The sequence below is a fragment of the Protopterus annectens genome, chromosome 12.part0 (assembly GCF_019279795.1).
Source record: "Protopterus annectens isolate FY-2018-M chromosome 12.part0, PAN1.0, whole genome shotgun sequence".
Taxonomy (NCBI): domain Eukaryota; kingdom Metazoa; phylum Chordata; order Ceratodontiformes; family Protopteridae; genus Protopterus; species Protopterus annectens.
This window is the reverse complement of record NC_056746.1, coordinates 142,266,221-142,289,088: the sequence shown is the minus strand read 5'-3', so window position 1 is coordinate 142,289,088 and position 22,868 is coordinate 142,266,221. Positions and strand designations below refer to the sequence as shown.

The 22,868-nt window shown below is 37.7% G+C and overlaps 1 protein-coding gene across 3 annotated transcripts in view; it reads right to left on the bottom strand.

The window, feature by feature from the left end:
* The window catches only part of CEP20 (centrosomal protein 20), a 115,710-nt gene extending 100,401 nt beyond the window's left edge, over positions 1-15,309 (bottom strand). Inside the window, exon 1 of one of the 3 annotated variants that reach the window (XM_044089160.1) lies at positions 15,206-15,309. In XM_044089160.1, coding sequence (XP_043945095.1) covers positions 15,206-15,278 — 73 coding nt within the window. In that variant the 5' untranslated portion in view covers positions 15,279-15,309. The remainder of the gene's footprint in view (positions 1-15,205) is intronic. The other 2 variants (XM_044089161.1, XM_044089162.1) reach the window with 2 other exon arrangements.
* Between the last annotated feature and the right edge of the window lie 7,559 nt (positions 15,310-22,868).

The following is a 22,868-nucleotide window of genomic DNA, read 5'->3' as shown; positions in this document are numbered from 1 at the left end:
TGCCTTTACTCGTTCCCCAGCTTAAAAAAAACATAGGGCACCTCCTATCCCAACACCCCCACCACAATCTTCTTAATGTGTTCCTTTTACATTGCGCCAAATTTGAAAACCGGTAACCAAAAGTAGAAACACAACTTTTACATTGCCCTTGTCATCTCTCCCTTAGTTCCAGCTTTCCTATCCCCTCCCTTCCAACCTCATTAAAACCAAACCAGGGGCCCATACAATGGCACACTTTACAATAACTAGATAAAACCCTTAAAATAGTTTGGATAAGCTGCAGGCCAATGGCATTCAATGCATATAATGTGCACATGGGAAAATCTCAAGAGATCTGCGCAGGTTTTGTGCCAAAATGCTCGATTTTGTTTGTGAAATAACATATATACAAATTATTCTGCATATAACTACAGCGGTCTCTACTCATTTTTACTCAACTTCAGGTGTGTGAAACTGCTGTGGGCATTCCACTGCAGGGCTGAGAAGTTCTAAAACTTGTGCCACTTACTTGCCCTTTGCGCATTTAAATAGATGCACGGTGGTGTTATTTGCCGATTATCATTATTCATATGTGAAAAACAGGACCGCAAATACAACCCTCAATGAGGAGCTTGGCTTGTTTTTTCTTTTTAATATATAAAAACATTTGTGGTATTTAAAACTTGCTAGAGTTGCACAATACAGGAGCAGCAGTCACTGAAGTGGAATGGTGGGCAAATGCCAACCCCTTGGCACTGTCAGTTGCAGTGTTGGCCCTCTTTCAAGGGACTCTGGCTCTGGAAGGTCCCTGTTTACCCCTTCACTCCCAGATTGGGAATACCCATCCTCCCCTGCAGGCTTTGTCAAGTGCTGAAGATGCTAAATTATATTCGGTCACCGAGGCCATTGCCAAGGCTCAACTGCTCTATGCCAGTTGAGCTGATTATTATCTACTTCATTTTGATATGACAGAAAAGTTACGATTATGGTATTTAAAATGTAGACAATACAATCCTAAAATTACAGCCAGAGCACCTAACTCCAAACTGCTGCAGTGTTATCCTCTTGTTGTATGGGTCATGGCTGAAAATGGTTCCATTTAACAAATATTTTAAAATAAATAAGCCAGTAATATATTTAAAGGACAATGGCTATTCTGTCCTGCAAATCAGTGTGACCAAACTGTGTACTGTTACTGCTCCGTTCCTGACTAGTTCTATAAACTTCACTAACTGCTATCAGATCAATTTAATTTTATAGTACTTTATTCTATCTTTACTTGCTGCAAAACTTCACCGCAGATTAGTTAGGGTACATCATTTCACAACTTAAAGCAGTTATTAATTCGTATCACACAAAAAAAGTCTTTAATAATTATCATCAAAAAGTACTTGTCAGGATTTAGTCATTCCATCAGTAACTGTAACATATATACAACCTGGATATGTTAGACTTTTCAGATGCAGTGCCTTATTAAGACCACTAACAAAATCCTAAAACCGTGGTACCTTTTTCACCTTCCTCAACACCTTAGCATGAGTAGTCTATTGCCTGACAGCCAACAAGGGAAACACAAAAGGAAAATGTTAAGGATAGTTCTGTACTAAGCTGAATTCTGAACTAGCCGATTAACTGCCTGGACTTCGATATAATTTAGTACTGTTTGCTACGGACTGACTTACTGAAAATGGTCCCTGTCCGGGCAATCTCAGAAGGTTAACAAATAAGTGGTTAAGATGATTTCATGTTTAGTATTCTGTTTCATTTACTGTATTCAGTATGATGCTAGAGTTCTGCAGACAAACATTTACTGAGACAAATTCGGTCTTTATTTGATGTTTTAACTTCTTTGTGAATTTGTCTGACACACAGGACTGAAAAATCACCTGCATATTAAGTAAGGCATGCTGGTCTGCAATGGATCCACTGTTATTCACAAAGATTGAAAATAGCAAATTACCCCAAATTGAACCCCACAGAGCATCGCTGACTACAGCTCTATGAGAGGGTACAACTAATTGTCATTAACTCTTTGTTTTCTGCTTAAGTAAGTCTCAAACCAGAAGGTAGCAGATGAATGTAAGATGCAACTTAACAACTTTTTAGAATTAGCTGTTGGTCAGTGCTGTTGAAATTTTCTAAGAAATCCCAAAACAGGAACACAGTGCCCATTGTTAGAAGGTTTCTGACATGATCCATGAAGTAAAACAAGGCTACTTCCACTATCAAGTCATAGCAAAATCCTTGTTGGCTGTCAGGCAATAGACAACTCACCATGAGGTGTTGAGGAAGGTGAAAAAAATACCACATTTTGAGGATTTTGCTAGGGAACTTAGTAAGGCACTTTATCTGAAAAGACTAACATATCCACATTCGAACAAATACGCCAGCCAAGCAACACCAGAAAAGTCAAAAACGAAATGCTGGAGTATAAACGGCTGCACAATAAATGATAACCGGTGGTGAAAGCAACTCCTTTATTCGACCATAGAAACACAAGAAAACATTAAGCGCTTTCATCCACTTAATGTGGACTTCATCAGAATGCCATAACTGATGGCTAAAAACAGTTTAAATTAACTTTTTTGGAGCCAACTCCGCCTCCCTAAAAATGCCTTCTTAAAGCAACATAGTTACATAAAAAACATATTATATGATTTAAAAACAACAACATTTGTCGACTGCTGACACTGCCTCAAACATTTCTACTGTCAGCTTGTCTATATTCAAATAGTTGTGTTTATATAAACACAATTTCATAGATATTAGTCGACAAGAATAATAAATATAAATTGATAAAACAACAAAATAATACAATAGTGACATACTAGGCATGGACTAAATGTATAAAAATGAAATGTTCATAAAATTTACAATAATACCTATATAATAAAAAATATAAATAGCGCAATACTACATACATAATGAATTTAATAAAATGTAATTATAAATACTGAACATAATTGATATAAAATCTAAATATTACTGTGTTTCTAAAATAGGTTTTATCGTAATAAAATCATTGAGACCTGGTTTTCTAACCGCATCTGTATAGATCTGCCATAAAACTTCCGTTTTACTCAACAAGGTCTTAAAATTCCCTCCCTTAGAGTCAATCTTCACTTGGTCAATAATACCAAATTTAAAAGTATGCTCAGATCCATTTTCAAATATATGCCTACTTAGCGCGTTGTTCATATCCTTGTTCTTAATAGAGTACAAATGATCATAAATGCGTTTCTTAAAACAACGTTCGGTTTTTCCTATATAAAATCCCGAACATGAACCACATTTTGCTAAATATATAATATTCCTCATATTACAATTACCCCTTAAAAATTTAATTGTTGTCCTATTAATATTGTCTAAGATAAGGTTATCTGTTTCTAATATGGCATAACACTGATTGCATGAGCCACATTTTTTAGTACTACCATAGATTTTAATACCACTAATTTTGGAAGTCGACTGTTCTAATTTCTTTTTTATATTCGGTCCAGTTCTATATACGAATAATGGTGAGGTTCCAATAAGGTCGCATACTTCTTCGTCAATCAATAATATATTCGAATTATTTTTTATAATATTTTTAATAAATTCCACATGTGGAGAATATTCCAATATACAAGCTCTTGCATAATTATTATTGTCATTTATATCTTCTTTGTTCTTAAATTCTCTACCTAATAAGGGGTGAAATCTATTACCCCATTCTTTAATAACATATTCGGAGATATTATTTAACATGACTCTTGGGTATTCCCTATTTATAAATAATTCTTGTATATATTGTATCTCTCTTATTACATCTGAATATTCAGAGGTCATATGCGCTGCTCGAATACATTGGCCTTTATAAATGCTCCTCAACATAGTACACGGATGACAGCTGTTGTACTCTAAATAGCTGTTTGAAAAAGTTTTTTTCCTATATATATTAGATTTAAAACCCAGTTTAGTCTTAGAAAGAAACAAATCCAAGTAAGCAATACCATCGTAATTGCTCGCAAAAGTGAATTTTAAAAAACTACTAGATTGATTTAAATATTTCATAAAACAGTCAATACTTTGCTTGTCCCCTCTCCAAAGCAAAAACATATCATCCAAATATCGAGAATAATAAACAATATTTTTATAATGTTCACTGGTGAATAAATGGGTAGTTTCCCATTCTAACATAACTAAATTGGCGTATATGGGAGCGCAAGCCGCTCCCATAGCTACGCCTTTTGTTTGTTTAAAATTCTCCCCCTCAAAATGTATATAGTTGTGATCAAGTACAAATGACATGAGCTCCATAATAACCAAAATTTTGTCCCAATCCAAGTCTGAAAACTTTGACAAACTATTACAAAAATATTCTAATCCGACTTCCTTAGGTATACCTTATTAGGTAGAGAATTTAAGAACAAAGAAGATATAAATGACAATGATAATTATAGAAGAGCTTGTATATTGGAATATTCTCCACATGTGGAATTTATTAAAAATATTATAAAAAATAATTGGAATATATTATTGGTTGACGAAGAAGAAAGCGACCTTATTGGGACCTCACCATTATTCATATATAGAACTGGACTGAATATAAAAAAAGAAATTAGAACAGTCGACTTCCAAAATTAGTGGTATTAAAATCTATGGTAGTACTAAAAAATGTGGCTCATGCAATCAGTGTTATGCCATATTAGAAACAGATAACCTTATCTTAGACAATATTAATAGGACAACAATCAAATTTTTAAGGGGTAATTGTAATACGAAGAATATTATATATTTAGCAAAATGTGGTTCATGTTCGGGATTTTATATAGGAAAAACCAAACGTTGTTTTAAGAAATGCATTTAATGATCATTTGTACTCTATTAAGAACAAGGATATGAACAATGCGCTAAGTAGGCATATATTTGAAAATGGATCTGAGCATACTTTTAAATTTGGTATTATTGACCAAGTGAAGATTGACCCTAAGGGAGGGAATTTTAAGACCTTGTTGAGTAAAAAGGAAGTTTTATGGCAGATCTATACAGATGTGGTTAGAAAACCAGGTCTCAATGATTTTATTATGATAAAACCTATTTTAGAAACACAGTAATATTTAGATTTTATATCACTTATGTTCAGTATTTATAATTACATTTTATTAAATTCATTATGTATGTAGTATAGAGCTATTTATATTTTTTATTATATAGGTATTATTGTAAATTTTATGAACATTTCATTTTTATACATTTAGTCCATGCCCAGTATGTCACTATTGTATTATTTTGTTGTTTTATCAGTTTATATTTATTATTCTTGTCGACTAATATCTATGAAATTGTGTTTATATGAACTCAACTATTTGAATATAGACAAGCTGACAGTAGAAATGTTTGAGTCAGTGTCAGCAGTCGACAAATGTTGTTGTTTTTAAATCATATAATATGTTTTTTATGTAACTATGTTGCTTTAAAAAGGCATTTTTAGGGAGGCGGAGTTGGTGCCAAAAAAGTTAATTTAAACTGAACTGTTTTTAGCCATCAGTTGTGGCATTCTGATGAAGTCCACATTAAGTGGATGAAAGTGCTTAATGTTTTCTTGTGTGTATATGGTCGAATAAAGGAATTGCTTTCACCACCGGTTATCATTTATTGTGCATCCGTTTATACTCCAGCATTTCGTTTTTGACTTTTCTAACATATCCACATTGTCACATTTATGAAGTGGGACATTTGATGTTTCGTTGTTAATATCTTTTGCAGTTTTTTTCTGTTACAGCGTCTTGTAGAGCACAAGAAAAAGGGAAGGCACTCATGTCTGCTGCCAGTTTTAGCAATTTAGGTGGTAAACTGTCCATGATTTTTTTGTTTGCTTTTTTAACAGCTTCAGGGTTTTTTTTTTTACTTTCACATTTAAAATCTAGCCAGGACAGGTAATAACCATTTTCAACAGCATTATCCTGTGAATATCTATTACTCTACTGTATGATCCTTATTCAGAAACTGGAATAAGCTGCCTCAAAATGTCAGAAACAGAGTAAAATCAACGTCTTTTAAGAAGTGCTCCCCCATGATTGGCTTGATATAGTTAAGATACAATTTTGTTCTTTTTTCTCTCATTAAAGTTGATAGATGTATTCATATATATTTGCCTAGATTAGTCTCAGCAATTTAACCATTGACTAATTATCTGCCCCAAGATCCATTTTATAGTTACTTTAATTCATAAATATAGTTAGACTTAAAAATAATGTCAGCAGTGGCGAATGTTGTAATATTTTATTTAGCCGGAGTTTATGCATTTGTTGCAAACATCAGAATTGGTTTTAAATTTGTACTATATACCTATATCCCCTAGGTTTGTAAGAATCCAACTCAGGACAGAAGAAAGGAAAAGCTTACAACTGCAAACCCAGACCTCTCAGAATGGATTATATCTACTAAAGGCAGTAGCATTGAGTCCACTAGTACACACGTCAGTAGTCATTCTTCTGCCGTAGTTGCTATAATACTGAACAGTGCTTAGGACAGTGGGAGCTAACTTTACATTGTTATACAAGTTTCTACAGTAGTCACATTTCTGACAATGATCAGGATCTCTGGAAGCATCTCTTACATGGATCATTTGTCTTAAGTTTTTCCCCATCCCACCCCCTTCAGACACAGCCAAACATTCACTCTGTCACTCAGATGAAACAAACCATACTTACAATTCCCTCTAATCAATAAGCATCTATCAAAGACTGCTTACAATGTGTCATCCATCTTAGCTAGGTAGTATCCCTACTACACTGTTTTCTTTGTCCCTCTCAGTAATACACCACTAAATTAATCTCACAGGACTTCCTGCTGGCTACTATAGCTGAACTCACTTGACGACTGGCTGCTCTGTTAGCTAATACCATCCACAAAAGAGACTAATTACTGAAATTTACATCTGCTGGTACTGGAATAGTATGTAAAATCATATTCTGTAAGCTTAAAATTGTCTGCAAGTCCACTTAGGTGTCTTAATTTAATAACTTAAATTGTCTAAGACAACTTACACATCCCAGAGTATTTACCAGATGTTTAGCTCTCGTTCTGTAAGGGTGTGGTACAAATAGGGTCATGCTAATTCAACAAGCACAACTTTCAGAGTATCCCAGGGCCTTCTTCTTTAGATGTTAGCATTTGCAAAGCAGGAATTCATCAGAGTTTGGGCTTTGGCCTAATTTTCTTTCATTTTCTTAAATGATCTTATCAGTGACCTATCTATAACCATGTGTGTTGATGATTTGCTTATCTTCAAAACAGGCAGAGCAACTTCACCAAAATATAAAAAAACCTACAAAATTACTCCCACAGCTCTTGCCTGCTTTGACAATCTTTAGTAGTCCTCAACTAATTCTATCCAACTATTTGGCTCACTTAACAACGCTGTTGCTAAAAGGATATTAAATTTGAGTTGCAAAGAAAACAGCAACAAACTTAGAAAATGGCAATTCTCAAGCTACAGTCCAGCTTTTGAAAGACTCCCAAAAACAGGAACAAGAAGTCATTAACAAGAGCACCGACATTCTCTTTTCTGATCTCAGTGCTGACAAACCATAAGGCCATAGCAGCACCTTTGCTGGCACCTTTGGTGTTGTCCGCAGGGCTCATATCAGATTCAGGGTTCATAACAATGCATCAAGTTAGCACTTCAACAGTACTTGACCATGGTAGGATTAACACAGTTACTTCTGTATGTCTTAATACACTTTTTTGAGACTACAAAGACTTTACAAGGGAGCATTTTAATCCATTCATCCACAACCATTTTCCTGTCTTTACACGAGGTTGGGTGTCACTTCAACAGTGACAATCAACTAAAGCCAACATTTTAATACTGTGCAAGAAAACATGATGAAACAGTAATTCTTATGTTGACAGATTTGCTGGACTTATGTAAGTTTACAATTAAGTTGCAGACTTTTAAACTTTATGGAAGAATTTTTCAACTGACCTGTTGGCAACCCGTTTTTTCCTGATAAGAAAAATGGAGTTGAAAAGGCTACCTGATTCAAAGTGAAGAGTAACATAATTTTACTAAACAGTTCAGAAAATTTTGGAAGTAAATAGTTAACATACATGCTCACCATGCAACCCCAACAAAGAATTACAAAATGTACAAGCCTCTTTTTCCAAAGGCATGACTTGCTTCTACCTATTTATGAACATCTAACCAATAGGAGGAAAATGTTCCTCCAGCACTTTTATCTTATGTTGAGAATTAGCAGTTACTAAATATATATGGTAAACTATATAAATCCAGCACATTTGCTGTTAAGACACTGAATTATTTAGTCCATATGGTCATTATCAAATCCTGCTTTACAGCAAAGACAGGAAAATGTTTACAGCAAAGACAGGAAAATGTGTAGCATATTCCAAGCAATACAGTTATCAGAAAAAAGAAAGAAACACTGGTTGCTACTGTGGGGGAAATAAGACCTCACACAATGACATGTGCATATAATGTTACTGATGTTTCTCCAATGGCAGCTATATCAAGGGTAGTTTTAAGGAAACTTACAAGGCTTAAAACAGATTCATACAATAAGGATATTATAACCAGATTACTTATTGCTCTAGTGACATGAAAACATTTTATTTAATCAACCTTCTAATGATAATATTGTTGAATTAGAAAATAAAGGTAAAACAAAGCCTTTATTTAAGGCAACGTACCTCCTATTTCACAGCAATGAAACAGTTCTTTGTAAAACAGCATCAAGAGTTACACCATAGTATTCCCTACCTCATTCACTATACATGACTAATATTGCTAAAACAGAAAATAAAGCCTTCTTTTAAAAACAATGTACCCCTCATTCCACAGAAACAAAATTTCATTATAAAAGAGCATCAAAAGAGTTATACCAGAGTAATCCCTACCTCATTAACTGTACCCATTACCTATGCCTTAGCGTTATCTACATATCATAAATTGCTGTCTCCCCAACTCTTTAGCCAGATACCTCCTATACCAGGCTAATTATCTCAGGTCAACTCTTAACAACCAACTTATTTACCCCCCGACCCCATTTCTTATAAAATGATGATGCTAATGATCAGAACTGAGTCATTCATTTATACTGTAAATATTGTATATACTTATGCTTATCTAGGTATTTTTAAAAGTAACCTTAACTTTGTCTAATAGGAATACCTGCATGGTTGTATATCCTGCATTTCTGGACACTGTTGCATAATCTCCATATTTTCTATATTTATTAACATTTGTGTTAAATTCTTTTACGTACTATCTTGCTATACAGCATTTTTCTCTGGGCCTCTGCTGAAAATGAGCTACAGCTCGGTTTAATTCTCAGCAAAAAATGTAATTAATAAAAATATAATTAAACCAAATTAAATAAAAAGCACTGTATGGAAAAAGAACTTCTCAACATTTTTATCACCAAAACTAATATAAAGAAAAACAAAGAGGTGCAATTGAAATGCAATAAGAAAAGGTAGATGTAACCAGACACATACAATAGTGATTGTAACCAGAGACATACAACAGTGATTGTAACCAGAGACATACAACAGTGATTGTAACCCACATCTTACCCTCCCTGTTCCAAACAGCCACAGGAGATAACTTTCACAGTAACATTTCTGCAAGATGGTATGAAATCATAGATGGCTTTTATAAATACACCAAGGTTATGCAATGGAATTTGTTCGGAAGCCTTAAATGAAGCTTGTCTCACAGTCAGCTCCTATATCAAATACAATGTTTACAGCGGATGGATCCATAAGTAATACAAAATGCATTACACAGAGTACCTTCCAATCAAAGAGATCAAGGTTTTATCTTTTCCTAGTTTCAGAAAAGGAAGAGATCTCAAAGTCAGCTCTAGATTTATCAAATCTGAACAAGTTAGGAAATACAAAATCCTTAATGGTAGTGACTCGAGAAACTCTACTTCCCTTCATAGAAGGGACTCTTAAATGGCAACCTTGGATATGGAAGATGCCTAGCCTCCCATTCCAGTAAATATGCAAGCATGCAGAATCTGAAGGTAATGCTACTCGGTGCTAGAAGTCTAAACCTCAAAATGCACTCTCTCGAGGCACTCCTAAAAATGGAGAACATCGATATCTGTGCAGTAACTTAGACCTGGTTCAAGGCACCAGAAAGCACCCCTGCAATACCAGGCTACAACTCTTACCACACTTTTTGGCCACCAAACCAGGATCGAAACACTAAAGGTGGAGGAGTGTCCATATTCACCAAGGATATTCACACCGCCAGGTTAGTTGCCCAACACAATGCGTCTGAAATTCTCCAGGTGCAACTAACACTAGGTAAGACTGCAATCCAAACTGTAGCTTGCTACAGATCCCCCACCATGCCCCAAGATTCTTACTACACCTTTCTAAACATACTGGAAAATATTAATATACAACCAGACACCCTAATACTGGGTGATTTCAACTACCCTGCCATTAACTGGGAAAACTACTCGTGTACCAACACCTTTGCCCAACGGTTCTTGGAATTCATAAATTCCAATTCCCTGGATCAACTAATCCATAGTCCCACCAGGGGCTCCAATATCCTAGGCCTGGTCATTACCAACATGAGAAATTGATGCTCCACACTTATGGTCACCCCCTCGTTGGTCAGGTCAGACCATAAGCTAATCACCCTTAACATCCACATCCCACTCCCACCCTCCAGTAAGGAAACCTCCAAAAAAACTTCTCCAAAGCCAACTTCATGCTACTCAAGTCAGAAGTTACAAACTTCATGACACCCATGCAGACAGGAACTGAAAGTTCGACTGCTGAGTCCTACACTAAGGCACTGTATGAACACATCCACTCATGCATGAATCGTGCTATCCCAAACAGAACCAAGATGCTCTCCTCCAAAACAAGGAAGCCAATCTGGTGATCCTCTGCCATAAACAAACTTTACAACAAAAGGAAGAAACTGTTGCAGAAAAGAGGAAAATCCCAGGATGCAAAAAACTCTCTTACCAGCCTCAGTAAGAAGCTGAGATCCCTCATAAAATCCTCCAAAACTAGTTATGAAAATAAAATTGCCAAAGATTCCAAAGACAACCACAAGGCATTCTATAACTATGTCAAGAATCTAAATGGCAATGCTCAGATCTGCTCTGAGCTACAACAAAATGGCATTAAATATACTGATCCAAAGGATATTGCCAATATCCTGGCAGATTGATTCAGTGCCAACTTCACCCCCTAAATGGCCCATCTCAATACCGGAAGATTGCCAAATTCCGGTAATAATGGCCACACAGGTAAAAATCGCACTCTCCAAAGCTAAGAATACAGCACCCATGGGACCAGATGACATCTCAGGTTGTGTACTACATGAACTGCAAAATGAACTGACACCTCACCTAAGTGTCATGTTTAATCATACCCTCACCTCAGGCTTCATGCCCACTGAATGGCGCACAGCTACAGTTATCCCACTCCACAAGGGGGGATCCACCTTGGATCCCGGGAACTACAGCCCCATCAGTCTGATCTGCAAGGTCATGGAACGTATTATCATGGAACTTATAAACAAAGACATTGGCAACCTTAAAACACTGGACCCCACCCAGTTTGGGTTTGTGAAGAGCCAATCTTGTCTCCTGAACCTGATTGACTTCTTTGAATCAGCCTCCAGTGCCGTGGACGAGGGTAAGGCAGTCCACACAGCCTACCTGGACCTCGCCAAGGCCTTTGACACCATCCCCCACTCTGGAATCATAGATAAACGTACTAAGCTGGGCATTAATCCCTATGTCACTCGATGGGTTGCTAACTGGCTTACTGACAGAACCCACACTGTAAAAGTAGCTGACTTCAAATCCAGCTCCAGACAAGTGACAAGTGGAGTACCTCAGGGTTCAGCCCTAGGATCTCTCTTGTTTGGCATCTACTTCTCTGAAGTATAGTCCAACACTAAGGGACTCTGGCTAACAAAGTTCGCAGATGACTGCAATCTGGGAGTCACTATTGAATCCCCAAAATATTGTAAATACTCTACAAAATGGCCTTACTGAAACAGATGCTTGGTGCCAGAACCATGGGCTCAAGCTCAATGCCAAGAAATATATAGTTAACCCCTTTGGGAAAAATCATGTACCCATGAATTATCACATAGGTGGCAGTACACTAAACACCGAAAATGTGATAAGAGACGTAGGGACACATGTGGACAGTGGTCTCACCTTCAATAACCACATTGCCCGAACAGTCAGGAAATCCTTCTATGTGGCACACCTCATCACTAAGGGCTTTTCATCCAGAAAAAAGGAGGTCATTGTCCCACTGTACTCATCCCTCATTAGACCCATTATAGAATACAATGTCCCATTTGGTATGTACCTCTCAAGACATCTGCAACAACTGGAAAGGCTGCAGTAATACCTCACTAAAAGAATCACAGGCCTAAAGCAGATGCCCTATGCTGACGGCCTTAGAAAACTCCAGCTATACTCTGTTGCATATCATCTACTCAGAGGCGATCTCTCCTTAACATACAAGGCCATGTCAAACCCAGAGCGGTTGGACATGCTACACATAAAGAAATCCCACTCCCTCAGAGCCACACACTCCAGGGATCTAAACCTTGTCATCACAATAAACAAAAAAAGCTGGAGGGATAGGTTCCTGACCCAGAGACTTCCCATACTCTGGAATAGACTGCCCATACATGTCAAGCAGAGCACCTCTTTGACCCTCTTCAAAAGGAATCTTGATGACTGGATGGGACAAAGGAAATTCACCCCAGTGATCACGTCAGTCACCCTGCTAGATAGAGGTCCAGGGAAGTAAATAGTGTGGGAAGAAATAGCCAGGGAACTGTTATGGCTAGGCTTGTATAGGCCCTAGGGCCAATAGCCTAGTACCAACCTATGAAAATCATACAATTGTAAAGTACCTCAAATTCAAGAAGCATACCACCATTTTTAGTTTTCATCTCTACAATATACCACCTCCCTTTACCAAGGTATTTACCAGATGTTTAGCTGCAGTATGTGCTTATCTTAAAAAGCAAAACACAGCTATGCTTTCCTATCTGGACAACTGTTTAATAGTAGCAAGATGAGGTAGCAACTCACAAGACATTTAAAAGGCACACATGAATTCTTCCCATCAGTGAAAAAAAATACAAAAGTCTTCTTGAATCATTCAACATCAATAATTCTGGGCACAATCACAGATTCACTGCTGAAGAAAGCTTTATCAGCTCAGGGCAAACTTTTCAGAATTATTGTTTACACCTTCACAAAACACTACTGAACTGGAATGCCATTACAAACTATTTCAGCAATAAACCAACTGAGCAAGACATTTTTGAGATCTCTGGAATATGTGCCTTTTTGCATTATCAGAGTCCTTCTTGCAAAATTACATACCAGAAAGGCATGCTGGCATGATGCAGTAGAATTATTACTTCTTGTGGAAATCATTGTTTCTGGTTGCTGCTTCTGGCAGTAGAATTTCTGAGGTACAACCTTATCAGTAAAACATTTTTTAGTATTTCATAGCAAAAAAGTTTCAATGAAGCAAATCCATCTTTCATGTCAAAAGCACAAAGAACCCACAACTCTGCCTGAATGACAGTCTCTTCTGCACAGCTCGCCCCTTATTGAACTAGGTATGACCCTAGTGGGGGGGAGTAATCAAACTGACTCTCAAGGAGAAGAGGGTTTGATGAACAGTAGGCAAGGGGGTAAACATTAATAACAACAAATGGCATCTGCCAACGATTATGGTTATAAATGACTTATACAACAGCTAACACTCCATGGAATGCTGGCATGAGTCTTGCACATGCCTTCAAAGAAACTATGGCACCAGTGAAGAAAACTGTGGCTGTGGAGAATATAGCACACAAGATGGGTAAACCCAAATAATATTATTTTCTGCTACACTCATCTCTCCACAAATTTCTGTTATGGTAAGTTCCTTCACACAACTGTACTTCCTTCCTACTACTGACAAAGCTCTGCCTTCCTATAACTGTAGGTTACTCACTATAGCCAAATAGCTACAACCAAATATAGACTATATGCTTCTCTATCAGCAAATTAGTGGATTCTACAAGATGGAGGTAAATGCCCGTGTCCCACACCGAGTCAATAACTGCAGTGAAACACAGATCAAAGTGGCTATAAAAACAGTATAAAATATTGCTGATATTGTCTTTGTCTATAATTTGCAAATATAAAACACTAAACCATGCAATCCCCCATCAAATAAACTGAGGCATATAGCAATGTCTACTCTTCCTCCCATAGCTTCTCAATTTTAGTTTGAGGGGCAGCAGTGTGTGAGTTGCCCAGGAGTGGCAATTAACTTAACTCCTGCTCTGGGTTACATACTCCATTATAATATTCATCTGCTTATGCATGAGCAGTACATAGATAGTCATTTCTTTGATTTGCATAACTGCAGTGTGCAGCTGATCTGTTATATATATATATATATATTTTTTTTTTTTGGGGGGGGTCATTTTCTCAGAATAGTAGCAGTTGAGAGTTCTTCACAAATTTGTAAGGCTGTAGTAAATAATAAATAATAACCAAGGGTTAGAGCAAAGTCCCTCACAAAACATATTTTATTTAATTTCACACTACTCCTTTTTATTCTACATCGTGTCCTGTCAGTGAAAACCTGTTGAACACTTCAACAGTAAAGCAATCGGGATGTATAAATTAATCAGCAGTGGCATGTGAATTACACAACTACATTACTTTAAAAGCTAAGACATTTCTTTGTCAAACAGTTATATTGTACAACAGCAGTATACCATGAGATGGTCCTGAGTAATTAATATTTTATTACTCTTGGTAAAGGCAGATCTAGCTTTGTCACTCAGGCAGTAACCTATTGACCAAACAATGCTGCCAAGTGCCCACCCCGAGTAAAATGCTATTATATCCTATATGCTTAATTATGATACCGATACATTTTCTGAAAAAAAGTATAGCTACTTAATTACTGCAATGAGCCATGTATTTTCACAAACAATAGAGTTTGTCAAGGAGTAAGGGAAGTGCAAAGACAATCGAGAGTTAAATAGCCCAATAATAAATAAATAAAATGAATCAGTAGTTTATTAAAGACCTGCATCAGGCACCAAAACAATTCGCAAAGTATTACCACTGATGCTCCTTTTAAAGCAACAGAGGACCATAACAAATGCGCACTGCAATATGTATTTGCATTACTTTACCTGATTTCAATTCTGCTATGGTCGCCATTGTTATGACGTTATTGCCATAACTCTCAGGCTTTATCAAAACCATGGCAACACACTACACTTCCCGCAGCTTAATGCTTTGCTCCAATAGCAAGGCTTTGAAAAACGTGACTTTTGACCTTATTTAAACGGAAGTTATGACTGAATAAGACTTGCTATGTTAGAGCTATGAAATGTATGTGAGTTTTTATAGTTCAGTTCAGCATGTTAGACGTGAAATGAATGGTACAAATAAATTAATTTGCTTGGAAACAAATTAACAAGAACATCGCCCATATATATACATATATATATATGTTTGGACAGCTGGTAGCCCATCCGCGTCAATTACATGACGGAATCTGGGAGTATTTTTATTTTACACACCAGGCTCTTCGCAGTGTCGGGCATTAAAATGGTAGCAGTGGGTCTACAGGGGGAGCACTTTTTGTAAGAAGAATAAATTGTCATCAGATACAAGAACAGATAGGATTGGATCTTTTTATAGCTTTAGTTCAGTATTAATGAATGCAGTGCAGTAACTCCCATTTTCCTTGTTGCGCAGGTTTGCCAGCGGGCTCTTAACAGGCCATAGACACACGTTACGGGGGAGGGGGGGGGGCAGGACTTTGAGTGAGGTAAGTGCTAGGTGGGCTGGGGACAGCAGTAAGCACCCGTGAGTACAAACGAATTCACTGACTATACTCCTGGATTTCATCGATGCCATGTGCTATCAGTTTCTTATAGGTTCTTAGGTTGGTACTAGGCTATCGGCCCTAAGGCCTATGCAAGCCTAGCCATAACAATTCCCTGGAAATGTTTTCCAACAATATTTACTTCTCTGGGCCCCTGTCTAGCCGGGCGACTGACATGATCCCCGGGGTGAATTTCCTATCTCCCATCCAATCATCAAGGTTCCTTTTAAAGAGGGCCAATGAGGTGCTCTGCTTGACATGTATGGGCAGTCTATTCCAGAGTATGGGGAGTCTCTGGGTCAGGAACATATCCCTCCAGCATGTTTTGTTCATTGTGATGATAAGGTTTAGATCCCTGGAGCGTGTGGCTCTGAGGGATTGGGATTTTTTAAAGTGGAGCATGTCCAACAGCTCAGGGTTTGACATGGTCTTGTATGTTAAGCAGAGATCGCCTCTGTGTAGACGATATGCCACAGGGTATAGCTGGAGTTTTTTTTAGACGGTCAGCATATGGCATCTGCTTTAGGCCTGTGATTCTTTTAGTGAGGTATTTCTGTGGCCTTTCCAGCTGTTGCAGATGTCTTGTGAGGTACATAACAAATGGGGAATTATACTCTATAATGGGTCTAATGAGGGATGAGTACAGTGGGACAATGACCTCCTTTTTTCTGGATGAAAAGCCCTTAGTGATGAGGTGTGCCACATAGAAGGATTTCCTGACTGTTGTGGCGATGTGGTTATCAAAAGTGAGACCACTGTCCACTTGTGTCCCTAAGTCTCTCATCACACTTTCGATGTTTAGTGTCCTGCCACCTATGTGGTAGTTCATGGGTACATGTTTTTTTCCAAAGGGGATGACTATACATTTCTTGGCATTAAGCTTGAGCCCATGGCTCTGGAACCAGGCATCTGTTTCTGTAAGGCCCTTTTGTAGAATATCCACATCATTTGGGGATTCAATAATGGCTCCCAGTTTGCAGTCATCTACAGACTTTAAGGCCAGAGTCCCTTAGTGTTGGCCTGTACTTCAGAGAAGTACATGCCAAACAAGAGTGGTCCCAGGACTGAACCCTGAGGTACTCCACTTGTCACTTGTCTGGAGCTGGATTTCGAGTCATCTACTTTTACAGTCTGGGTTCTGTCAGTAAGCCAGTTGCCAACCCATCGAGTGATGTAGGGATTTATGCCCAGCTTAGTAAGTTTATCTATGATTCCAGAGTGGGGGATGGTGTCGAAGGCCTTGGCGAGGTCCAGATAGGCTGTGTGGATCTCCTTACCATCATCCACAGCTCTGGAGACCGATTCAAAGAAGTCAGTCAGATTCTGGGTGGGGTCCAGTGTCTGGAGGTTGCCAATGTCTTTGTTTATAAGTTCCATGATAATGCGTTCCATGCCCTTGCAGATCAGGCTTGTCAGACTGATGGGACGGTAGTTCCCGGGATCCAAGGTGGATCCTCCCTTGTGGAGCAGGATAACTGTAGCTGTGCGCCACTCAGTGGGCACGAAGCCTGAGGTGAGGCTATGATTAAAGATGACAGGTGGGGTGCCAGTTCATTTTGTAGTTCATGTAGTACACAGCCTGGAATGTCATCTGGTCCCATGGATGCTGTATTCTTAGCTTTGGAGAGTGCTGTTTCTACCTGTGTGGCTGTGATTATCGGAATTTGGCAATCTTTTGTTATTGAGATGGGCCCTTTAGGGGGTGAGAGGGGAGTGAAGTTGGCACTAAATCGATCTGCCAGGATATTGGCAATATCCTTGGGATCAGTATATTTAATGACATTCTGTTTTAGCTCAGAGCAGATCTGAGCATTGCCATTTAGATTCTTGACATAACTATAGAATGCCTTGTGGTTGTCTTTGGAATCTTTGGCAATTTTATTTTCATAACTAGCTTTTGAGGATTTTATGAGGGATCTCAGCTTCTTACTGAGGCTGGTGAGGGAGTTTTTTGCATCCTGGTATTTTCCTCTTTTCTGCAACAGTTTCTTCCTTCTGTTGTATAGTTTGTTTATAGCAGGGGACCACCAGATTGGCTTCCTTTTTTTGGAGAAGAGCATCTTGGTTCTATACATGTAATCAATTTCAAGGAGGCCCATCCCTCCTTCAAAACGGGGAATATATAATCTTGGTATACACTGATTTTTATAAATCATTTGGTGAGCATGAAGTATCCTTCTTGTTTTAATATCCAATCTATCCAACACTTTTTGGGGCCAGTCAATCACTCCCAAAACTGTAAGTTAGGACATGAAGAGCAAATTTATTTATAACTTGGATCTTGTTCCTAGGTGTCAATGCTGTTTTCAGGATTATTTTAAGTCTTCCAAAGTACTCCTTACTAAGCTTTATTCACATTTGTCATGTTTTATTGCTGATCCTTCATCAGTTCCCAAGTATTTATACACCCCGTCTTGTTCAAGTTCTTTTATATCACATTCTTGTCCCAAACTGATGTTTTCCTGCTGCTGCAGTTTTCCTTTTTTAAAGTTTGCTTTTGCACATTTATAAAGACCAAATGACATTCCAATATCATCTGAAAAAATTTTGACAACCTGCAGCTGTGCTTTCAGTTCCTCATCTGATGAGCTATACAATTTGAAATCATTGACAAAGAGAAGATGAGACGTCATTAGACTTTGTTGTTTTCTAGAAGCCAAATTATAGCCCTGACCTAAGCTGTTAAGTAAACAGCTTAATGGATTAATGGCAAGGCAAAATAGCAACAGTGACAGGGAGTAACCCTGGAATATCCCCCTTTGGATTTTTGTCCCTGGGATAATAATCTGTCCTTTATCATGGCTTAATTGCAAAGTGGTCTGCCACTGTTTCATGGTTACTGTAATGTAATCAATCAGTGTAGGATGTACCTCTGCACTCTTATCCATGAATGTGGAATACTATCAAATGCTTTTTTATAGTCAATCCATGCCATACTTAGATTCTTCCCTTTCTTACAGTTCTCCACTGTAACTTTAACAACAAATGATCCTTTGTTCCATATGACTTTCTTTTATTGCCCCTTTGCTCTATTGCCATAATTGAGTTTTCTTCTAAATGACTATAAACTCTGTCGGCGTCAATCCCCATGTATAATTTATACATTGTCGGAAGAGAAGTTATTGGTTTATAATTTTTAGGGTAGCTTGCAGGTTCACTCTTAAGTAAGAGCATTGTTTTTCCTGTTGTTAATCAGTGCGGTGTCTGTTCAGGGTGTGCATATAAATAGTTCTTACTCATGGCTAGATCCTCTTGTAAAGAAGTTAATACTTTAAGCCAAAAGTTAGGTACTGCATCTGGGCCTGGGGTTTTCCAATTAGAGGCATTTCTCAACTTTGTTTCAATCTCTCTGGCTGTTATTTCATCCCATTTCATATCCTGTACCTTTAAAGTTCTTATTCTTTCTTTTACTTCTTCTATCCATTTTGCATCTTTGTTGTGTTCCACAGGATCTTCATAGATACTTCTCCAAAATGTATCTACTTCCACTTTTTTTGGCGGTCTATCAATTCCTTTTACCTTATTTCCCAAGTCTCTATAAAACTTTTTTGGGTCATCAGTAAATTGCTTATTTTGTGCTTTTCTCTTATATTTATTTTCGTATCTTCTGAGTCTTTCCGCCTGTTTTGAAATTTTTAGTTTGTTATCTCCAATAGTGCATAATAGATCCTGGTCTGTTCTAATAATGCTCATTGCTTTTATCACATCTATCTTTCTTAATATTTTTATTGATCTGTTCCCACTTCTATAATCTTCTAACAATGACACTTCTTGTCTTAGCTGCTTTATAGTTTTCTCTATTCGATATTTCCATGATGGCATTTGCTTTCGTCCCCACTTTTTCCTCGCTACCCTGTGTTCCTGTGGTAGAACTTTATCAGTTATTAATTTAACAGCACATTAAGATATTCAGTTTACTTCTGTTATATCGCATGGATCTCTATGGACAGTCATAATTACTGTTTTCATTTGTTTTATCAAGCTTCTGACTTTTGTGTTTTTATTAACCTTCTGCAGTCTATTTCTCTCATTGATCTTGATATATCTGTCTTTGTCTATTAAATCAAGCAACTCTTCTCTTAACTCCTTTTCTTCCATACTGAGGGCACATCCCTTGTTTTCCATTTCCTGCGGGCATTCTATAGAAAGTTCTATAACATCTTCTTGTGGCAGATTCTCTTCAATTTCATCCTGTGTCATCTGTTGTTTTGTCATATGGAAACTCACTGGCCTCAACCTTGACTGCATCAGAGTTTCCACAGTTTCTTGTTCCTTTCCTTCCTGTCTAGCTTCAAGTGAACTTTTATACTGATTTCCTGTGGAAGGCTCCAAAATATCTTGATATGGCACCTGACCTGTTGCTTCCTGTTCCACTGGTTTCCCCTTAATCTGGATATCCATTGCTCTATTCTGTTGTGGTGCTTTCTGCATTTGATTTTCTACACGGAATCCTTTTCTTTGCAGCTGTTCCATTACCTCAATTTTTATTTCTTTGACTTCTCCATCACTAATCTCTTTTTTTACTTTTCCTCTTAGTCTTCTTATTTTTTGTATTGTAAAGTTTTCCATATCTGGATTCCTTTGCCTATATTTTTCTTCAAATATCTTTGGCTCTGCTCTTTTTGTATTAATTAGTTTTGCTTTCTCCTCTGCATAAATATTACACCATATTAAATCTCTTTTTCTTTCCCCTGTCCATATTTCTTCTTCACATGTCTCCTGATCTTGCTTTTCCTTATTCTGGGGACTCACTCCATCATGCTGTGATGGAGTCTGTTTTAGACCTTCTACATTAAGTCCTTCACTTCGCAGGCACTCCATAACTTCAACTTTTTCTTTAACTTCTACTTTACTAATAGTCTTTTCTGCATTAATTCATTGTGCTTTTAGTCTTTTTATTGTGAAATTTTCCATATCTGGATGCCTTTGCCTGTATTTTTCTTCGAATATCTTTGAAACTGCCTTCTGTATATTAGTTATCTTGGCTTTCTCCTTTGCATAAATATTGCCCCATATCAAATCTCTCTTTCTTTCCCATGTCCATATTTCTTTTTTATATTTTTCAAATATCTCTAGGTTTTATTGTTTATATTTTCTCACTTCCTCAAAGGCTTCTTTTTCCAAAGAGATCAAAGTTTCTTGATCTATATATTGTTTTTCAAAAATCTGTTGTATTAATGAAAGCAAATTTTTATTTGAAGCTTGTGACAGATTTTCCTGCAGAAGTATTTTTCTTTCCTCTAATTTCTCTCTTAATCATTTTGTATATATTGTGTGTGGAAATGCTGGGCTTTTTACATAATAGTAACAATACACAATTTCTTTCTTATCCTCAATAGTCTACTCCTGTTATTATGGGAATTCTGATTGTTGTTATATGCATGTGAGAGGGCTCTCGTGAAGCTGAAGCAGTTTGTTTGAGATTGGGAATAGATCTGCTTCATTCTAAGTACGCCTTAGTAACAAGCTATCACCTCCCCTCTTTGTTTACCATGAGTCATCCATTTGATTTTACTGCTTTTGTATCATTAGAATTTAACAGCATTGTTACTAGGTATTGAATTCTGCAATTTGATCACATGACAATTCATATAATTTCATAGGTGGTTAATAGGCTAACTGCTCTAAAGGCCTTTTTAAACCTAGCATGCTTTCTCAAATGTATCTGATATAATTTAATACACCAGGATAATTTTTAAGGGTTAGTTATAGGTTTTGATGGGTGGTGGTCACTGGTAAAGCATTTACAGGCTGCCTGTGTCCATAAGAGGCATAGGTGTCAGATCAGGAGTACATTTCCAATTCCCCATCCACTGCTCCAAGTTACACTTCATTTTTTTAGGAAAGAACTGTGCTTCACACAGATGGGAAGCCTATTCCACAGGAGGAGGAGTCTCTGAGACACATAATCTGTCCCCCCACCATGTCCTTTTAAATTGCAAGTGTGGTTTAAGTTCCTAGATTGGGTATTTCTGATGCTATTAGCTTTGCAAATGTGCAGCAGGTCCATCAGAACGGGATCACAGTATGCTTTGTAGGCCAGTCATAGATTGAATTGCAGCAGTCTATGAGAGACTAAGTACATGGATAAGGCTTTGAGGTGATCTGTGTAGGACATGCTGTTTACATCCTGTAGTATTTTTGTGTGGAACCTCTGGGCACTCCAATTGTTGCATATGCCTGGTCAGACACATACTGAAAGGTGCATTGCAGTCAATGACTAGCTGTTTGAGGGCTGTGTGCAGCAGAACAATGATATCCTTGGACCTAGATGCTATACCCTTGCTTGTAAGTTTTGCAAAGTAGAATGATTTTCTCACCACTGTAGACATATGATGGTCAAATGCCAGGTTACTGCCTACATGTGCTCCAAGTCCCTGACCACTGGGTATACTCTTAAAAGTGCTCTATCAATGTGGTACTTTCCAGGGGTGGCCGTCTTTCCCAAGGATACTGTTATGTATTTCTTTGTATTACATTTTAGACCATGGTTCCAGCACCAGTTATTTGTCTGTATCAGGTCTTCTTGAAGGTATTTGTTTCTTTGGGGGATTCAGTGACAGTGCCTAGTTTGCATTCACCTGCAAACGTGGCCAGCCAGTGCCCCTTGATGTTGGCCTTGACTTCAGAGAAGTAGATGCCAAAAAAGAGAGCTCCCACATCACTGAGCCCTGAGGAACTCTGCTAGTGCCCAACCTCTTTGTGGAGGTAGCCTCCCCTGTTCTAACTTCCTGGGTCCTATTTGCAAGCCATCCAGTTATCCACTGGATGACATATGGGTTTATGCCTAATTTAGTGAGTTTATCTACAATGCCAGAGTGAGGTATTGTGTTGAATGCTAAGTGCACCATTTTGCCCTTGTCCATGGCTTTAGTGATCTCTCAAAGAAGTCCACCAGGTTGAGTAGGCATGACTTGCCCATGCCAAAACCAAACTGGGTTGGATCCAATGTCTGTAGGTTT